Source organism: Mugil cephalus, chromosome 15, assembly GCF_022458985.1.
Source record: "Mugil cephalus isolate CIBA_MC_2020 chromosome 15, CIBA_Mcephalus_1.1, whole genome shotgun sequence".
In the NCBI taxonomy this organism is placed as follows: domain Eukaryota; kingdom Metazoa; phylum Chordata; class Actinopteri; order Mugiliformes; family Mugilidae; genus Mugil; species Mugil cephalus.
In genome coordinates, this window is record NC_061784.1 from 3411780 (window position 1) to 3427971 (window position 16192).

Consider the following 16192-nt stretch of genomic DNA (forward strand, 5'->3'; position numbering starts at 1 on the left):
CAGGCATGCTGTCGTCACCACTGTGATCTCCTCCTCTTTGAATACTGCGAATCTTGAAACAGACAATCTCCATTACCCTATAAATAGAGTGAGCCGTTGCGTCTTTTAAAGGTTACTGGAGCGCAGTGGAGTGACCAGACGGATCTGTTTGCTTCATTCAGACACTGATTCACCTTTGTCCCAATTTTAATTTAGTCCCAAATATAAGGACACTGGACAAGCATCTGATGGTGATCAGTCTCTCAGTTGTCATTTTTAATGTTCTTTTTTATACTGTTTGGAAAAATACTGTAAAAAAAAAATTCAAATAAAAAAAGCCTGACTCAAGCTTTTAGTGTCTTTCCAACCTCGTCAGCAGCTCTGGAATACATTCTGACATACAGTATTTCACAGCACACGTGATCAGATGTTTTGCTGCACACAGCAAATGCCCCCACATACCAGGAATGACTCATCAATCTGCTAATAGCTCATACTTGGTTGCTATTGTTGGTCTGAAAGTTCTGTTTTTATTCCAGCTTCTACTAGAGAAAACTGTGGCACTCAATTAAAAAGCCTTGAATAACTCATACATTTCGTTAATAACGAATGCCAGCACAAGTGTAAAAGATATATTATACATAATCACACAATATTCTAGTCAAAATACTAAAGCTGCTCAATTGGCTAAGTAACTTCAAAGACAAGGTTACTCGAAGAAACAACAGTTAGATAATACAAGTTACATAATGAATGTAAGGTTTAAAATTTCAAAATAAAACTGTAGATATGAAGCAGGAGAAAAACATTTAAAAAAAAATAATGCATTTAATACAAAAAAATCATAATTTAAGATTCCCATGGTGTTTTCTTTGACGTATGTATTTTTTTTAAAACAACAACATTGTTTTAAACAGTGTTTCTCCTTTCTCCTATGTTTTGAAAGCTTCAAGAGACTCTACCAGTCCAGTTTCCTTTATTTAATGCTTTTAGATATGCCATTACCTGCATGACTGAGAACCTATAATTCCACTGTGCTGACATATATGCTGACAAGAGGAAAGATTGAAGGTTCATCTGTTGCGGTGGTAGGACAGAAAAGGCTAACATAGCATGCTTGTCGTTGTTTGAATAGACGTAATTAACACCTGAGTCGTATTACTAAAGACACCTTTGTCCCAGTGCTTAACATAAAACTGTATCTGAGCCCAACTCCATGCCAGTCCTTTAGAACTGAAGAAGCTACATGAATGAGTGGCGACAACGTCTTCAAGCTACAAGTCCAGTTGCCTTCCCTTAAAGCTTTTGGAAATACCATGACCTGGATAACCGAGAACCTTCACATACATGTCTATTGAGATCCATTCTTTCCTGACCTCTCCCCTGGCTCTCCCCTTCAAATTAGCAAGTCTGCATGATGACCAGCTGTGATAAGAATTCTTTATGTAACTGCATTTACAGTCTCTCAAATATCTTCCAACGGGCTTTAGTGTTCATGATCAGGATCAGAGTGTCGGGATCATAAACACACTCCAGTGATAGCACACCCTTTTTATTATTAATTTCTGCAGTTACTGTGATATCCTTACTTGCCATATTTCATCAGAACCTTTCTGCCTGGTGAACTCCTGTACTCCTGTACTCCTGTATCAACCCCTGTACATAAATGAGCTAAAACAGATCAAGCTCCCTCTGAGCCACATCACACTTCTGACAGGCTGTGTGGCACTAAATGTGATGAGTGAACTGCATGTCATCTGGCACAGGTAAAGAGTGCACTGCTGACACCTTGTGTTCAAGAGCTGTACTGTCAACTTATCATCAAATGTACTGGTGTGCAGGTTTCTGGGACTGATGGCTTTGTCATTTAATATTGATACGACAAGTTGTAGAATCTGTCGGGGTAGGGACATTTTTATAACTAGACAAACAGATGTAGCTTCAATATGAAACATCTCTTTCTATCTTCAGTGGATATAAAGTGATTTGGCAGTTTTTTGCTTGACTTAGGTTGATGCAATTTCGATGGAATACAATTCGATGGTATCAGATAGCATTTCTTTGGGTTCAGGAACATGTGGGGGTGGGAGGGAATAAAAAAGTGCTTCTAAGTCAGAATTGAAGAGTGGGATACAGAGAGCAAAAGAAGGCACTTATATCAAGTGCAAAAGAGTGTTAAAGGTTTGAGTGAAGGAGGAAGAAATAAAGAAGAGGTGGTACTGATGAGGCTGAGATTAGGGCATTGTTCTTTGAATAATACATTAAATTAGTTGGGGAGCATGAGACTGGGCTGTGCGAAAAGTGTTAGGAAATTTTTTAACTAATGGTACTAATATTAATACTAATTGTATTTGTCATGAATGCCTATTGGTACATAAAACTGGCAGGTGGCTCACTAGTCATCAGCTGACGATCAATAAATCATACAGAGAGAGAGTAGATTCATCAAATAGAGAGCAGCAAAAAAAGGAAAGGAGGCACAGAAAAAAATAAGGGATAAAGAAAGACAAGTCCATGAGGCAGATGCAGATGCAGTAAAAATAACATTGGTGTTTGCTAGTGGCTATGGAGCAGCCTCTAGCAGGTGGCGATGGTGGAGGTGGCCGCCAGGTGGATGAGGGGAAGGGGGAGAGGCGGAGGAGAGACCCATGAGAGGATATCTGAACTTCAGGTATGAAGCGATGAACTGCAGTCTACTTGGGTCAGATATGAATCAAGTTCGGTTGATAGCTTATTTTCGTTGTGCTTGCTAACTCTTAACACAGTCGGTAGTTAGGAGTTTATCATTTAACAATGTAGCTAGCTGTGCATGCTAGCTAACACGGTGTGGTTTGTATGATGTTCTACTAGTGATAGTGATCTTAGTGCTTCAGTCTCACCTCATCTCATCTCCTACTACCACTTATGCTCACTAGGGTTGCAGGTGTTGCTGGAGCCTATACCAGCTGTCATAGGGCAAGAGATGGGGTACACCCTGGACAGATTGCCAGTCTATCACACACTCACACTTAGGAGTGAATTTAGAATCACCAAATAACCTGATGAGCATGTCTATGGAGGTGGGAGGAAACCAGAGTACTCAGAGAAAACCCAGGGAGAACATGCAAACTCCACCCAGAAAGGCCTGAGCTGGACTTGACCCCAAACCTTTCCTTCCCACTGGGAGGCATCAGTAACCACAGAGCCTAGTGCTTCAGTCGTTTGATTTTATTCATTTAGTTCATTTAGTAGGTAAGTTTATTAGATAAGTACACATATACCAGTAGTGTGTACTTGTATACAGTATATAGGCAGTGTACAAGCATTGCCACAAGAAAGAGTGTTTTTATAGTGTTATAGTGTTTTGTAGCCAATGTTTTGTCTCAGTCCAGCCCTGGGTACGAGGGTTACAGTTAAGTATTTTTATTTATTTATTTTTAATTCGGTAGTCGCAGCTAAAATTATTGCTGCGAGACAAAATTCCGTAATAAAGGGTGGCGGTAATGCACCGAAGAGGCGGATGCCGACCGCCGTTAAACAAGAAGAAGAAGAAGAAAACCAAAAATAGAAGAAGAAGAAGAAGAGGAGACGGAACAACATCATCCCAGCAGCAGCAGAAGAAGAGCGCTAGCTGTTAGCTTGCCAGGCAAACGCAATTTGTCAAATGTCTGCCTAAGCTTCCGTGTGGGTGTCGCAGGAATCATATGCGGCGAAAGAGAGGGGAGGGCATATTAACCAGCTCCTGACGCAGACCGAGCCCTCTTTTTAAAGACATGGAGAAACGACTGCATTTGAACCTGTTAGCCTCCAGACCTCCTATGGCAGGTGGTTTTCAGTCCGGCTCCAAAATGAAAATGGGGTGAGTTGGCTAGTGTTATTGGCAGGCTGTCTGCTGTGGAAGGTTTGTCCACCGTCACACCAGCTGGTTTCAGGGACAGAACAGACGCATATCTGTACAGTTCGTTTAAATGAGCTAAATGAGCTACTCCTGCTACCAGAGTTTGAGCCATCACTGTCGGATAATATAAGTGCCTTGGCCTTTGCTATATACGCATTTTAAATATATTAGCGTCGTCTGTTAGTGTATATACGCAAGACTTTAACATTAGTAACCATACACCCGGCGCTAGTACTCTCTAAACTAGATTAGACAAACAGGCTTAGCTGCAGGGTTTTGAGCCTTCATTTCCGTTTGCACAGCTATAGTGTAATGAAGGTCAGGGCTTGTTTACATCACCACGTCAAAGTAGATGTGTAAACATGTTCGTACCTCGTACATGCCTTCTTTGTATTATCTTATATTCTAACTGCGAGTAAACCTCCATCCATGCTTTCTTTAGAGATGTGTGTAAGCAGAGTCATATGTCTCTATTAGTTTAAATGTAAAGCTACCAGTGTTAGAAAGCATTTATGTAGAATAAAAAGTTTTTTTTTTTTTTGTAGGATATTTTAAGTAGATGACAAAATTGGAGCAATGGCTGATTGCATAATTACTTGATCACCTTGTGTCACTATTATTTGACAAAGTAAAAAAGCGATGAGAGATGAATCAGTCCCTGAACAGAGACGTCCTGGTCCACAGATTTTTGTCTTGCGATGACGCATGTACACTTTTTTTTAGATTTACAACATTTGTTTTCATTAGCGTATGTTATGAACTGGCAAGTTCTGCTGGAATACTGGAACACACAAGACACAAAACTGATTTATGTCTTCTTTTTCACAGACCTGGAAGGAAGAAAGATTTCTCCCCCCTGGCCTGGAGTCAGTACTTTGAAACCATGGAGGATGTTGAGGTTGAAAATGAAAATGGCAAAAATATATCCTTGACTGCTAATCTTTATTTCATTAAGGAGAAATCAAGTAGGTGGAGCATGTACATGTACACTGATGGAAACATGAAGATGAGCGTGCAAAGTAAAAGTTTGGCGGTTAGACTCCAAGAGTGATGATGTCATCAAACAAGATGTCACAAGTAGAAAGGGAAACGGGCAATGTGTAATATAACTTGCAGCAGCACATTTACTCTCAGTTCATAGGGTTAACGTTATGTCCGTTTTGAGAGGAATGTATTTACTTTATGACTCTTGCGCAGCTCTAGCTTGTGCTTCTTGACTACCTTGAACATTTTCAGAATTTACTGCAGTGGCTCCCATGGTCCTGTGCTGCTCCTGCTCCACGGAGGAGGCCACTCTGCACTTTCCTGGGCAGTGTTTACTGTAAGCATTACTTACTGTTATTATTTAAGTTTCTGAAACTCTTTAACCTCTTCGCTCTGATAAATGTGTGTCAAAATATTTACCAGACTGTGTGGTATATTTATAAAGTTGTTTATCCCACCATATGTGCTGCATGCTACTTTATTTAAATAGTTTCTGTATTTTTCTTTGCAGGCCGTCATATACAGCAGGATCAACTGCAGGGTGGTGGCTATGGACCTTCGGGGTCATGGTACGGCTAAATGGTTGTAGGATACAACATTAATTATTATTTTGTTCATAGTTTTAACATTGTTTAAAGAATGGAGAGCTTCCTAAAGTACATACACATACAGACATCAACAGATTCATTCTACCAGTGCAGCTTGATCACCGTCTCATCAGAGGAAAACTCCTCATGTATTATTTAGTATCATTTGGTATCAGATGGAACAAATTCTGAAATTTCTCTTTCTGCCATCATCTATAGGCGACACCAAAGTGAAAAATCCTGAAGATCTTTCGGCAGACACGATGGCCAAGTGAGTTTTTATTTGAACAGCTAAGCAGGACACTGGTGTGGAACCATAGCTTTTTAAGTTTCACCAGAACATGGGAATCCATTAAGGGCCATGATGATTCACGGTCATTCATGTCAACACCCATTAGTCTTGTTTGAATCGCTCCGTAACTCATCATTGCATTGACATGTAACATATGTATAAAAGAGTGGAGTTGTAGCTTTGGACTGATGCTAGTCTCATATTTATACTTGTTTTGAAGACATATCATCTTCACACATTTTCACACTTGTGCTGGTCAGCTAAATACATCACAAAGTCCTAATCATTTCAGTGTGCATCAAAATGAACAGCAGAATGTTTTCTAATCAGGTTTTGAAATCACAGCAAGTTCCTGCGTCAAAGGGCTGATACTACATCCCACTTAAAGAAAATACTTTAAAGGACAGTTTTCCTTATGCAATTTCATAATTCAGTCTATGTTTTTCTTTACTTTTTCCTTCATACAATATATTACCCTTAGAATGACCAAGATAAGTGCTTAATTGCAAAGGTAGTGATATTACCTGCATTTTTTTGGTGATGGGGTTAATGGAAGTCAAATAATGTACAGCTGCCCACTTAATGGTAGTGAATATTTAATGCCTAGCTGCATCCTTAAGTAGTCATGATTTCAGAGTTTATTCTAGTAGAAATGAATAAATAACTTCTGGTGTTTGGTTGGTCCCTGTGGTTATGTTGAAAGATGTTCACTCAGTCCAGATTATAACATGCTTTTAACAAGTTGCGAATTTATTCGTTTTTCATTAGGGACATTGGCAAAGTGGTGGAGGCACTCTATGGAGAGAACCCACCTCCAATCATGATCATTGGACACAGTATGGGTGGAGCCATTGCAGTTCACACAGCCGCAGCTAATCATGTACCATCCCTGCTTGGTCTCTGTGTCATTGACGTTGTGGAGGGTAAGATTTTTCTCACGTTTCATACGTTGACTGCTTAAATGGTCAGGAATTTCAATAATATTAATTAACTATATCGAATAAAAACAAACCGTAGTAAAGCAAAGTCAAAACATATGCTCATATTTGTATCTGTATCAATATTTATCCATTTATATGCAAAATTGTTGAAATATAGCATACATGGTATCTGTATTTATAATATTATATCCAATTATTTCTATTTTTATATAACTATAATTATTATTTATATTTATTTAAATTTTGAGAGTACTGTACAATTATAGTAACTATAGCTATTTTACTATATATACTGATATGTCAATAATAATGTATTGACTGTCTTGTCTAAATAGAACTGAGTTAAGGGGTAGTATTAGATAAGTTTTTGCTTCCTCTTATCCCCTTTAGAGCCCGTGGAAACATTTTTTGCTTTTAATTTATCTATTTGTCTTCTTCTTGTTCTACATGCCCTGGTTTTTCACTATTTTTCTTCTTTTTTACCTGTTTTCCTTTTCACTTTGTTTTCATTACTTACATGTTCAAAATAAAGTCAGTCAAAATTAATGGTGAGCTCTATATTACTTGATTTATTACTGACAAATAATTTAGTCATTTTCATTCAGGTACAGCAATGGATGCTTTGAACAGTATGCAGAATTTCCTCAGAAGTCGTCCAAAGACGTTTAAATCTCTGGAGAATGCCATTGAATGGAGGTAAACATTAAGTTAGTTTTCTCCAAAGTATGATGAGACAAGATTATGATCCTCTGCACTTCAGCAGCATTCTCGGCTGAGTTGCTTCTATTTCCAGAGTCTGGACTCTCAGTCTTTCTCTCTGTTCCTAAACTTTGATTTCAGTGTGAAGAGCGGCCAGATCAGAAACATCGAGTCAGCGCGGGTGTCAATGGGCGGCCAAGTAAAAAAGTACGTCCACTCGGTTTCTCGTCTGAACATTAATAGTGACTGTGTGTTTCATTTATTGTATTTTACTTCCGACATTTGCAGATGTGAAGAATCCACCAGCAGTCCAGGCGTCCCCAACAGCATTGGTGAAGGTATTATAGAAGAAGAGGAGGATGAAGAAGTGGAAGAACAATCCAACAAGAAAAGAATGAAGGAAGACGACCAAGAGGTTCAGTCTCCTTCAGTGTTTTTTGTTTTTATGTAACTGATGAGTGTTGGAAAGAGGTTGAAAACAACAACTTTCTCCACAGACTAAGAAGGAGAGCATCTTTACCTGGCGAGTTGAACTTTCAAAGACAGAAAAATATTGGGACGGCTGGTTCAGAGGTCTGTCCGCACTCTTCCTCACCTGCTCTGTGCCAAAGCTGCTCCTGCTCGCAGGTTCGAACCCTCTCTGTGTCACATAGGGAACATAGTCATTTTTATTGACTGCACATTTTCACCCCTGACTTGTTCCATTTGTACAGGAGTAGACAGGCTTGACAAAGACCTTACTATTGGACAGATGCAAGGTAAAGGACGCAGATTGTTTATGATGCATTTTTATTCCATGTCTGTCTGTAGTCTAACACTGTAAAGTACACAAGTCTAATAAAAAATCATTGTTTGTACACAGGAAAATTTCAGATGCAGGTCCTCCCCCAGTGTGGCCATGCGGTTCATGAGGACGCACCAGAGAAAGTAAGTGATCCATACCTGATTAATTCTATTTATTTTTATTTTTAATTTATTGTCTGATAACAGAGTCGCTGTACAGCGTGTGCCTGTTTTCACAGTATGGTTTTGTGTGTGTTCGTCACATGGACCAGTGTGATCCAGATTCAGTCTGTTGCTATTTTTTAACCTCTTGCCGTTTGTTGCTAGGTAGCAGATGCTATAGCAACATTTATGGTCCGGCACAAATTCACTGAGTTTAAGGAAGGGTATCTGTGGTAAGTGAACTTCCTACTAAGAATCTTAACAACACATGTATTGAACATATGTAGCTTAATGATAGACTGTAGACTAAATTATTCATTATTCGTTCATCATTGGATTTACATTACACAACATTTTCTAGCAGGGTTTGACAGAAATTAGTTTATTATTTAGCTACAACTACTTCTCTCTGAGACTCAAATGAAATCTGAGAACAAGTTCAGCTGAAACGAATCCACATTGTCTTATTTTTATTCCACTCTCTTTTTTCTACAGCTAATTTCCTGTTTTCAGCCTAAACATAGCCAGCAGTCATAGAAGAAATGTTTCAAGATTCATCATTGTCCAATTTAACAGCAAATTAAGGAAAATATAACATTATTATTATTATTAGTAGTATTATTATCATTATTATTATTATTATTATTATTGTGCTTTTGTTATGTAGATATATTTTGCCTTTCAGCTTTGCCTTATTTTTATTTTTAAAATATTTGAACTGTACTTTTCCTTTACTACATATATTTTTTTAATTTCTGAGATACCATGCTCTCCTTGTGAAAGAGGTCCATTTAGTAGGATTTAGTCTAGTGATGAAGTTACGGAGTACCAACGATGGCGGCCAATAACACGAAAGTCCCTCTCTAGAGTTGGTGTCTGGTTCATTCGTTCAGGCCTACTGCAGAAACAAGGTGCAATAAGGTGCAGTTTGTGGAAAAGGACCAGCTCCCTGTGGATCTGAAAGGTTCACTCTAAGCAAAAACTATTTGTTGTTACACTACTTATGAAAACAGTATACTAAATTTGATTTTGGCTTATTGATTTATCAAAATCCTACTCACTGGACCTTGAATGTTTTGTTTTGAGTGATTGCATCATTGTTAATGTGTTTGTAAGGTTTGAATTTAAACTATGATTAAAGATGGATGCGGCCAACAATGCCAACCAAGTTTTATATTGTGTGCGTGGACTTCTGTCATGTTCATTTCAGATGTGCTTCATCATTGCATCACGTAGCATAAAGAATGGGATCGATGTTGTCCATATCATAAGACAAGTCTCATCAGTCATAGAGTATTCTAGTTTTTCATTATCTCATGTGTTGGTCACACTATAATCCTTATTAGAATCTGTAACACCAGAGTTTTGTTTATGCAGTTAATAACTATACTTGAAAATGAGGTTAGATGTACTGTAAAACTAACACCTACATTTTATACACAACTTCAGAACAAGATCTCACATTAATTAGGGCATACTTTTAGTTTATGACGGAGGACATCTTGTACTTTGTGTGCCTCATATACTCCATGGAACAAAAAGATGTCTTTTAATTGTCCCTCTGTGGAACAACACACTCTGAAATATGTTGCAAAGATGTGCAGTATAAACATCTGAATTATTGATGAACCTTAATGACTGTCCTCCAAAGGACTAAAGCGTCAGAGATCTTTTGGGGAGTTCAGTCTGTAAACACAGCTGAGGCGTGCTGTGGTGAACGGGGACATGTTTGTTGGTTGCATCATTTGAGGCCTAGAAATTACATTTGTACATTATGCACATTTTCAATAAAGCCTGAAAAATGTGGGATGAAGGGGAATTAGGGAAGTGAGAATTTTCCATATTTCCCCACTAATCTAATGCAGCGAACATGTTTTTCCTGTTTCCAGTTTTATAAATCATCTTTTAACATTGTGCTGATAGTCTCAAGTCAATCATTTGTATGTATTTGTCGTTTATATAAATTCCTCATGAGCATAAAGGAGCTGTCCGCTGTGCTGTGGTGCTGAAATGCTACACTGATCTGTCACAGCATTGAACCTCTTAACAGGTGAAGTGAATGACAGATCACCTTAGTAAAATATAATGTTCTTCAGGGAAACCTTTGGTTCTGGCATTCATTTGGATGACACATCCCGCACAAAATCTTATTGCTGACCGTGCACCCCCACCCAATGGCAACAGCGCTCCTCGATGGCATCACCCGCCCCCAGCACAAAAACTGCTGAGGAACAGCTAAAAAAAATCATGATAAATTGCCCATGTTGTAGAATCCCTCCTCTCAACCTATAGCACCCAAAGAATCCCGCTATAAACGTGGTGGTCCAGAGAGATGGACAATATCAACATGGGTCACATGAAATCTAACAAAGGCCAGTATTGACATTCAGTATGCTAATTAAAGTGTGTTTCATTTACATGCTTACATCTGAACATACATTAACAAATAACTGAAAAAATTATCCTCGGACACAGATTCTTCGTTTATGAATATAGGATGGAAAAGTACATAAACATGCTTTGACCATATATTTAGACAGACTTTTCATTATAGTTCTCGACCAGTGTTGGTGAAGCTCTTGATTTTCTCATTTAACAGGTTACTCATGTTTTCTCATTGTTCATCTCCACAATATGACTGGCAAACACAAATTCTCTTCTGTCAGTAGCAGAAACCTGGCATCGCCATGGAAACAAAGCATGTGGCTATTCGTTTTGATTTAGAATAAGTATTTTAATTTCGCGAAGTCTAATGACCTGTGGTCTAAAAGGGTTTCATGTAACCTGCCCTGAGGTCGACGGCGTAGAGTTGTGAGTGACATTATTGCACAGCATAAAACATAAGTGGCCTTCTTCTGACAATGTAACTCAGGCCTAAGGTTTAAACCATTTGTATTCTATCCCACATGCAGTCGATATCAGTGGGCAACAATCTCGTTCTCATTTACATTGTTTTCTTTTCCAGCTTATCAGAAACAATGAGTCAAAAATCTTGGATTCAGAACTTCTTGGCATCCATTGTGTCCCCTTACATCTGTTGTTCCCATCAGCAAAACTTATTTCAAGAAATGCCAGCAGAATGTGAGTCATCCTCATTAATTTATTGGTTAATCTGATTTGGTTAATCTGATTTAAAAAGATCATGTTGGGGTTTTCTTAAAGGAACAGACGTAAGGGAGCACTGATTGATCCAGATTGCTGAACGTCTGCATCCTCATGTGCCCGGCAAAATTTTAACATCAAGAGTGATGTCTAATGTGTTTGTTTCCATCAAACTGAGTGATACATAAAGTCTTTAGTGAAATGATGTAACCCCAAGATGATAAATATAATTCACTATGTTTCCACAGGGAAATACATTTCAAATGTAACATTGTTTTTGTATTTATTTTTTTTATTTCATGAAATAAATCAAGCAATCAAACTTTATTTATAGAGCAATGCTTCGTTATCTAATGAATCCTTTACCTTATGTATCATAGCAATTGTTTTTGATATGTTTACCTTTGTATAATTTATATGTGGTGTCCAACTCTAATCTTCATCCAGCATGAATACTTTATAACAAATGGGAATGGAAACACAACTTCCCCAAACTTTTACCCCTTTAAAGTAACTTCCACCAAAGCAGAGTTTTGACTGGTTGTTAAAATGACGTGTCTGGGGATGTCAAGACAAAGATCCTCTATATAAAAAAGGCTGTGATGGGTAGAGGACGATTCTCTGCTCACACCTGTCTACTAAAACTCCATTGTCAAACTAAACCAGAGATAAGTAAGTAATAATGTCTCAGACTTACAATAACTTTATAGATTCAATGTCAATATTTCTTCATATATTGTTTATTGTGATATTGTCTAATCATGTGTGTTTTGTAACTCATTTATTTGGAGCTGTGTTTCAGATCATCACATGTTAATCTAAGATATGCTTAGACACACTTCAATGTTCAAAACTATTCATGATGTTTATTAAGGATCGGTCTGATGTATCTTGCCATGCCTTTACAGACACTGACTGAAGCTGTAGTCATGAATGACACAACAGAAGTACACATAAAGCCATTTCAGACTTCTGTCACAGCTCTGCTGTCCCTGCTGCCGTGTCTTCTGTTCCTGTACGTGAACAGTGTCATGGTGTTTGCCTTGCTGAGAAAGCCTCTCTTATTGGAGTGCTCCAGATATATGCTGTTTGGTCATTTGCTCTTCACCGATTCTCTGCAGCTCATAGTGACTATGTTGCTGTACATCTTCGCTGTGACTATGGTCAAGATGATCAGCTATGTCTGCATCATTTTTACGCTGCTTGCTGCCATCACTGTTAAAATGTCTCCCCTCAACCTGGCTGTGATGTCTTTGGAGAGATACGTTGCCATTTGTTTCCCACTAAGGCACGCTAACATAGCCACATCCCGGACGACGGCTATAGCCATCGCTTTTATGTGGATAGTGGCCTCTTTGGAATCATGCATACAGTTTTTCCTGTTTGTCAGTCTGGAGAACACAAGCTTCACTGTGAAAAGGGTCTGTACCAGAAGCAGCGTCTACCGCGTACAGGTTTATATAACTTTAAACAGAGTCTTCACCATCATGTATTTTGTACTGGTGAGTGTGATAATCATTTACACTTACATTGCAATCATGATTACCGCGCGGTCAGCTTCTTCTAGTGTGCGCAATGCCGATAAAGCTCATAAGACCGTGCTGTTGCACCTGCTTCAGCTGTGCCTGTGTCTCACCTCCACTCTGTTTAACATGATCAACTCCAGTGCTCTGCTGAACCTAAATCCTGCCATTGCTATTCATATTCAGTACATCCTGTTTTTAGGTCTCATCATTTTCCCAAAGTGTCTGAGCCCACTCATATATGGCCTCAGAGATCAAACCTTCAGGCACGTGTTCAAATATTACCTTACCTTCGGCCTTAAAACCACTGTGAGGCCATTTCCTAAGTTTTGATTTTATAACTGTGTGCACTTTTTGTTCTTTACTTGTTGTCTGTGTAATTTTTGAGATGTCTGAGATGTTGTCTCTGGTCAGAATAAAACATTATTTTTGTCTGTTACTGGTAAATACATACATACGTTGATGGACTACTTTTGAGTACAATGGAGAGTTGTACTGTCCAAACCATTATTTAGTGATCACAAAGACACAATGCCCTTTTCATTTTGTGAAGGTCTTCACAAATTGTTGTTTTTCTATTTGTTTCAGTGATATTTTTGGCTATGAAACACAGTCTTTAACCACAGTGTGTGCTCAGCAAATTTGCTGAGGTTCAGTAGTCCACTCTAAGTCACAATGACAAATGGTTTTGTGAAATTTGTGAAATCATCCATGGCATTTTTAGCAAAACCAATTATTTTGAAGCATTGCTTGTTTTTATGTTTAGGGGAAACAACATTTTTTTTATGTATTTACTACTAAAACATTTTATCATGTTTTGTTGATAGCGGTTTCAAACTGAACAAATATATCCTTCTGTATTACACTTAACACAAAAGAGATTAACATAGATTGTAATGATTAATGTGTGACTGTGTTGCTTATGTAACTTTATATTATAAATACAAGTGTTTCTCATAACTTTTAGTTGTGACCTAGGTAGAAAAAAACATTCATTATCTAACAAGTAATTTCTAATTAAAAATGAAATTTATTTGCAGTTTATTAAAAGCCATTTTGCCTCAAATATGAAGACTCATCTCTTTACAAACACATTATTGTATCTGTTTTATTATTGTACTTTGTGTAAATAAATGAATCCGAGGTCAGACGAAAAATTATTTAGCAGTGAAGAGAAGAAAATAATCCATGTTAAACTCATGAATGTCTCTGTCCTATGTGTAATAAAACATTATTGAAACTAAAAGCATCTTGACTTTTGTAATTTTATTGTGTATATACAAATGTATCTGAAAAGTATCATACAAAGAGCAGATATAAATATAAATAAATGTAATCTATTTCTGAAAATAAGCATCCATTCTCAATGACATAACCTGATTCAAATTTACTAAAAACCCATTTACATCAGCATAAAAAATAGTTTTGAAACTACTGAAACTTTTGAAAGTAGTTGAATTTTGTAGTGCATCGTTTTTTGGGGGAAATAACTTCCCAAATGGTTCTGTTGGTGTGCTTAAACTGCAACTGAATTTGAAATGTATGAAAAGAAAATGTCAGTTTTATACCCATCGGTTTAATTCATATTTCCAAATGACAAATAACATTTTACCTTGGACATGATACTGAGAAATCTGAAAACTTTCTTTTACACTAAAAACGTGAATTAGGCAACATGGTTGTAGCCATATTGATGACATAGTGATATCAATTGATTGAAGACGTCATAAACACTTCATCATTTTAACCAGCAGAGGTCGCCTTTGGTTCATAAATATACGAAATGCACAACCTGAGACTCCAATAAGCTTTTAGTTTTAATGTGCATTATTAAGCTCATACATTTGAGCTCGTAAATGTTCAATAGATTCCACCAAAAAACAGACTTAATTTAGCCAGATTACTTTTGAGACTATCTGATGATATTAATGATGAAATTCCAGTCCCCTCTTCTTTCTCACAGTGCAGATGGACACTTGTGTAAGAGACAGGATTGAGAAAGAGGGAACAATTTATGTGGGTAAACAGGGAGGGAGGTGCTGACCTGAAGAATAAAAGAAGAGCCTGAGCAGGAGGTGGACTAATTTAACCGATCTTTACTCCGCCACAGTGTTGAAGCCCTCTCAATACCTCTCTGGCCTTCTTGAAAGAGCACTCGAAGGGTTGAAAAACATTCCAGAACGAGAAAGTACCTGGTGACGGAGAGCAGCTTTGGTTTAGAGTGAGAGCAGGAGGGAAAGGTTGTTATCTTGATCACAAAACACTTCACATCCTCAACCTAGTAAATGGATTCTGTGGCTAAGTTTCTCTGCAGCCGCAATTTTACCTTTGAACACACAGATCATGGTTCATCCACTGTGTTGTAGTATTTCCGCAGTACACACAGGGAGTGTCTCCCGTGGGGGGGGGGGGGGGGGGGAGAAAAAACAGATACAGAAACAAGGAGAGTACAGAAATAATATCTCTGTGTTGGCCAATAAACTCAGCTGTCATCTAAGAGGAAATAGTAAGAGCATAGTAGTGGATTAATGAAAGGGAATGCGAACAGGAAACTCTGTAATGTACAAATTCTGATATAGACAAAGCCCCATGTAGCTTTTAGGATGATGCACTGCACTGAAGGCAAAAATATTGGGACTGATTTTGAGGACAACAAGAATATTTATATGCATTTTCCCCCACTTCAAGATAGATTGAATAAAGACATACTGTTATGTTTAAGTTCACACTAATGTGCACCAGCATTCACTCTATAGAGGTGCAGATGAATGGGATGGTGGGAGAGTAATTATACCCCCTGTGACTCAAATTAAAGCGCTGACCTGGTTAGCTTTCTGTCGGTGGGAAGGGGGTGCTGGCCCCCACATCCCACCCATCGCATCCATTCCATCCACATTTATTCTGTGAAGATGACTGACTCGATGACTGATTGGACTATGAGCAGCTACTCAAACTACATGTGTCTGTTGGTGATGCACCTGGACACAAGCACAAGAGAAAATGCTATCCAGCGTCAATGCAAAAGATTTGTGTTCAATAGCATCACAGTTTCAAGTGTCAAGTTCAAGAATCATATAGGAGGTAATTTACCATTCAACTGTAACATATAACATCACACAAACTGGCGCATTGCCCATAATGTAAAGATGTCATAATTTTTCCACTTGTGACCTTTTTAACGGAACACAGTTTTACTGATCAAAGCGGGAAAAGCACAGGTGGAAGTAACCGCTTTAATAATGGTTTAGTTCAGTTCAAGAGTC

General features: G+C 38.1%; 2 protein-coding genes across 2 annotated transcripts; both read left to right on the top strand.

Annotated features, from left to right (window-relative positions):
• The first annotated feature begins 3514 nt into the window (after window positions 1-3514).
• ppme1 (protein phosphatase methylesterase 1) lies at window positions 3515-9476 on the top strand. Its single transcript, XM_047607783.1, has 14 exons — window positions 3515-3817; window positions 4685-4778; window positions 5085-5177; window positions 5352-5409; window positions 5647-5698; window positions 6488-6642; window positions 7266-7356; window positions 7501-7566; window positions 7648-7774; window positions 7857-7986; window positions 8073-8117; window positions 8222-8286; window positions 8470-8537; window positions 8800-9476. Exons 1-14 carry the CDS (start codon window positions 3732-3734, stop codon window positions 8801-8803), a joined length of 1134 nt encoding a protein of 377 aa, XP_047463739.1. The 5' UTR covers window positions 3515-3731; the 3' UTR covers window positions 8804-9476.
• A 145-nt stretch (window positions 9477-9621) lies between these two features.
• Window positions 9622-14109, top strand: LOC125021659 (odorant receptor 131-2-like). The gene has a single exon (XM_047607784.1). The coding sequence runs from the start codon at window positions 12291-12293 to the stop codon at window positions 13260-13262; it is 972 nt and encodes a 323-aa protein (XP_047463740.1). The 5' UTR covers window positions 9622-12290; the 3' UTR covers window positions 13263-14109.
• The last annotated feature ends 2083 nt before the right edge of the window (window positions 14110-16192 follow it).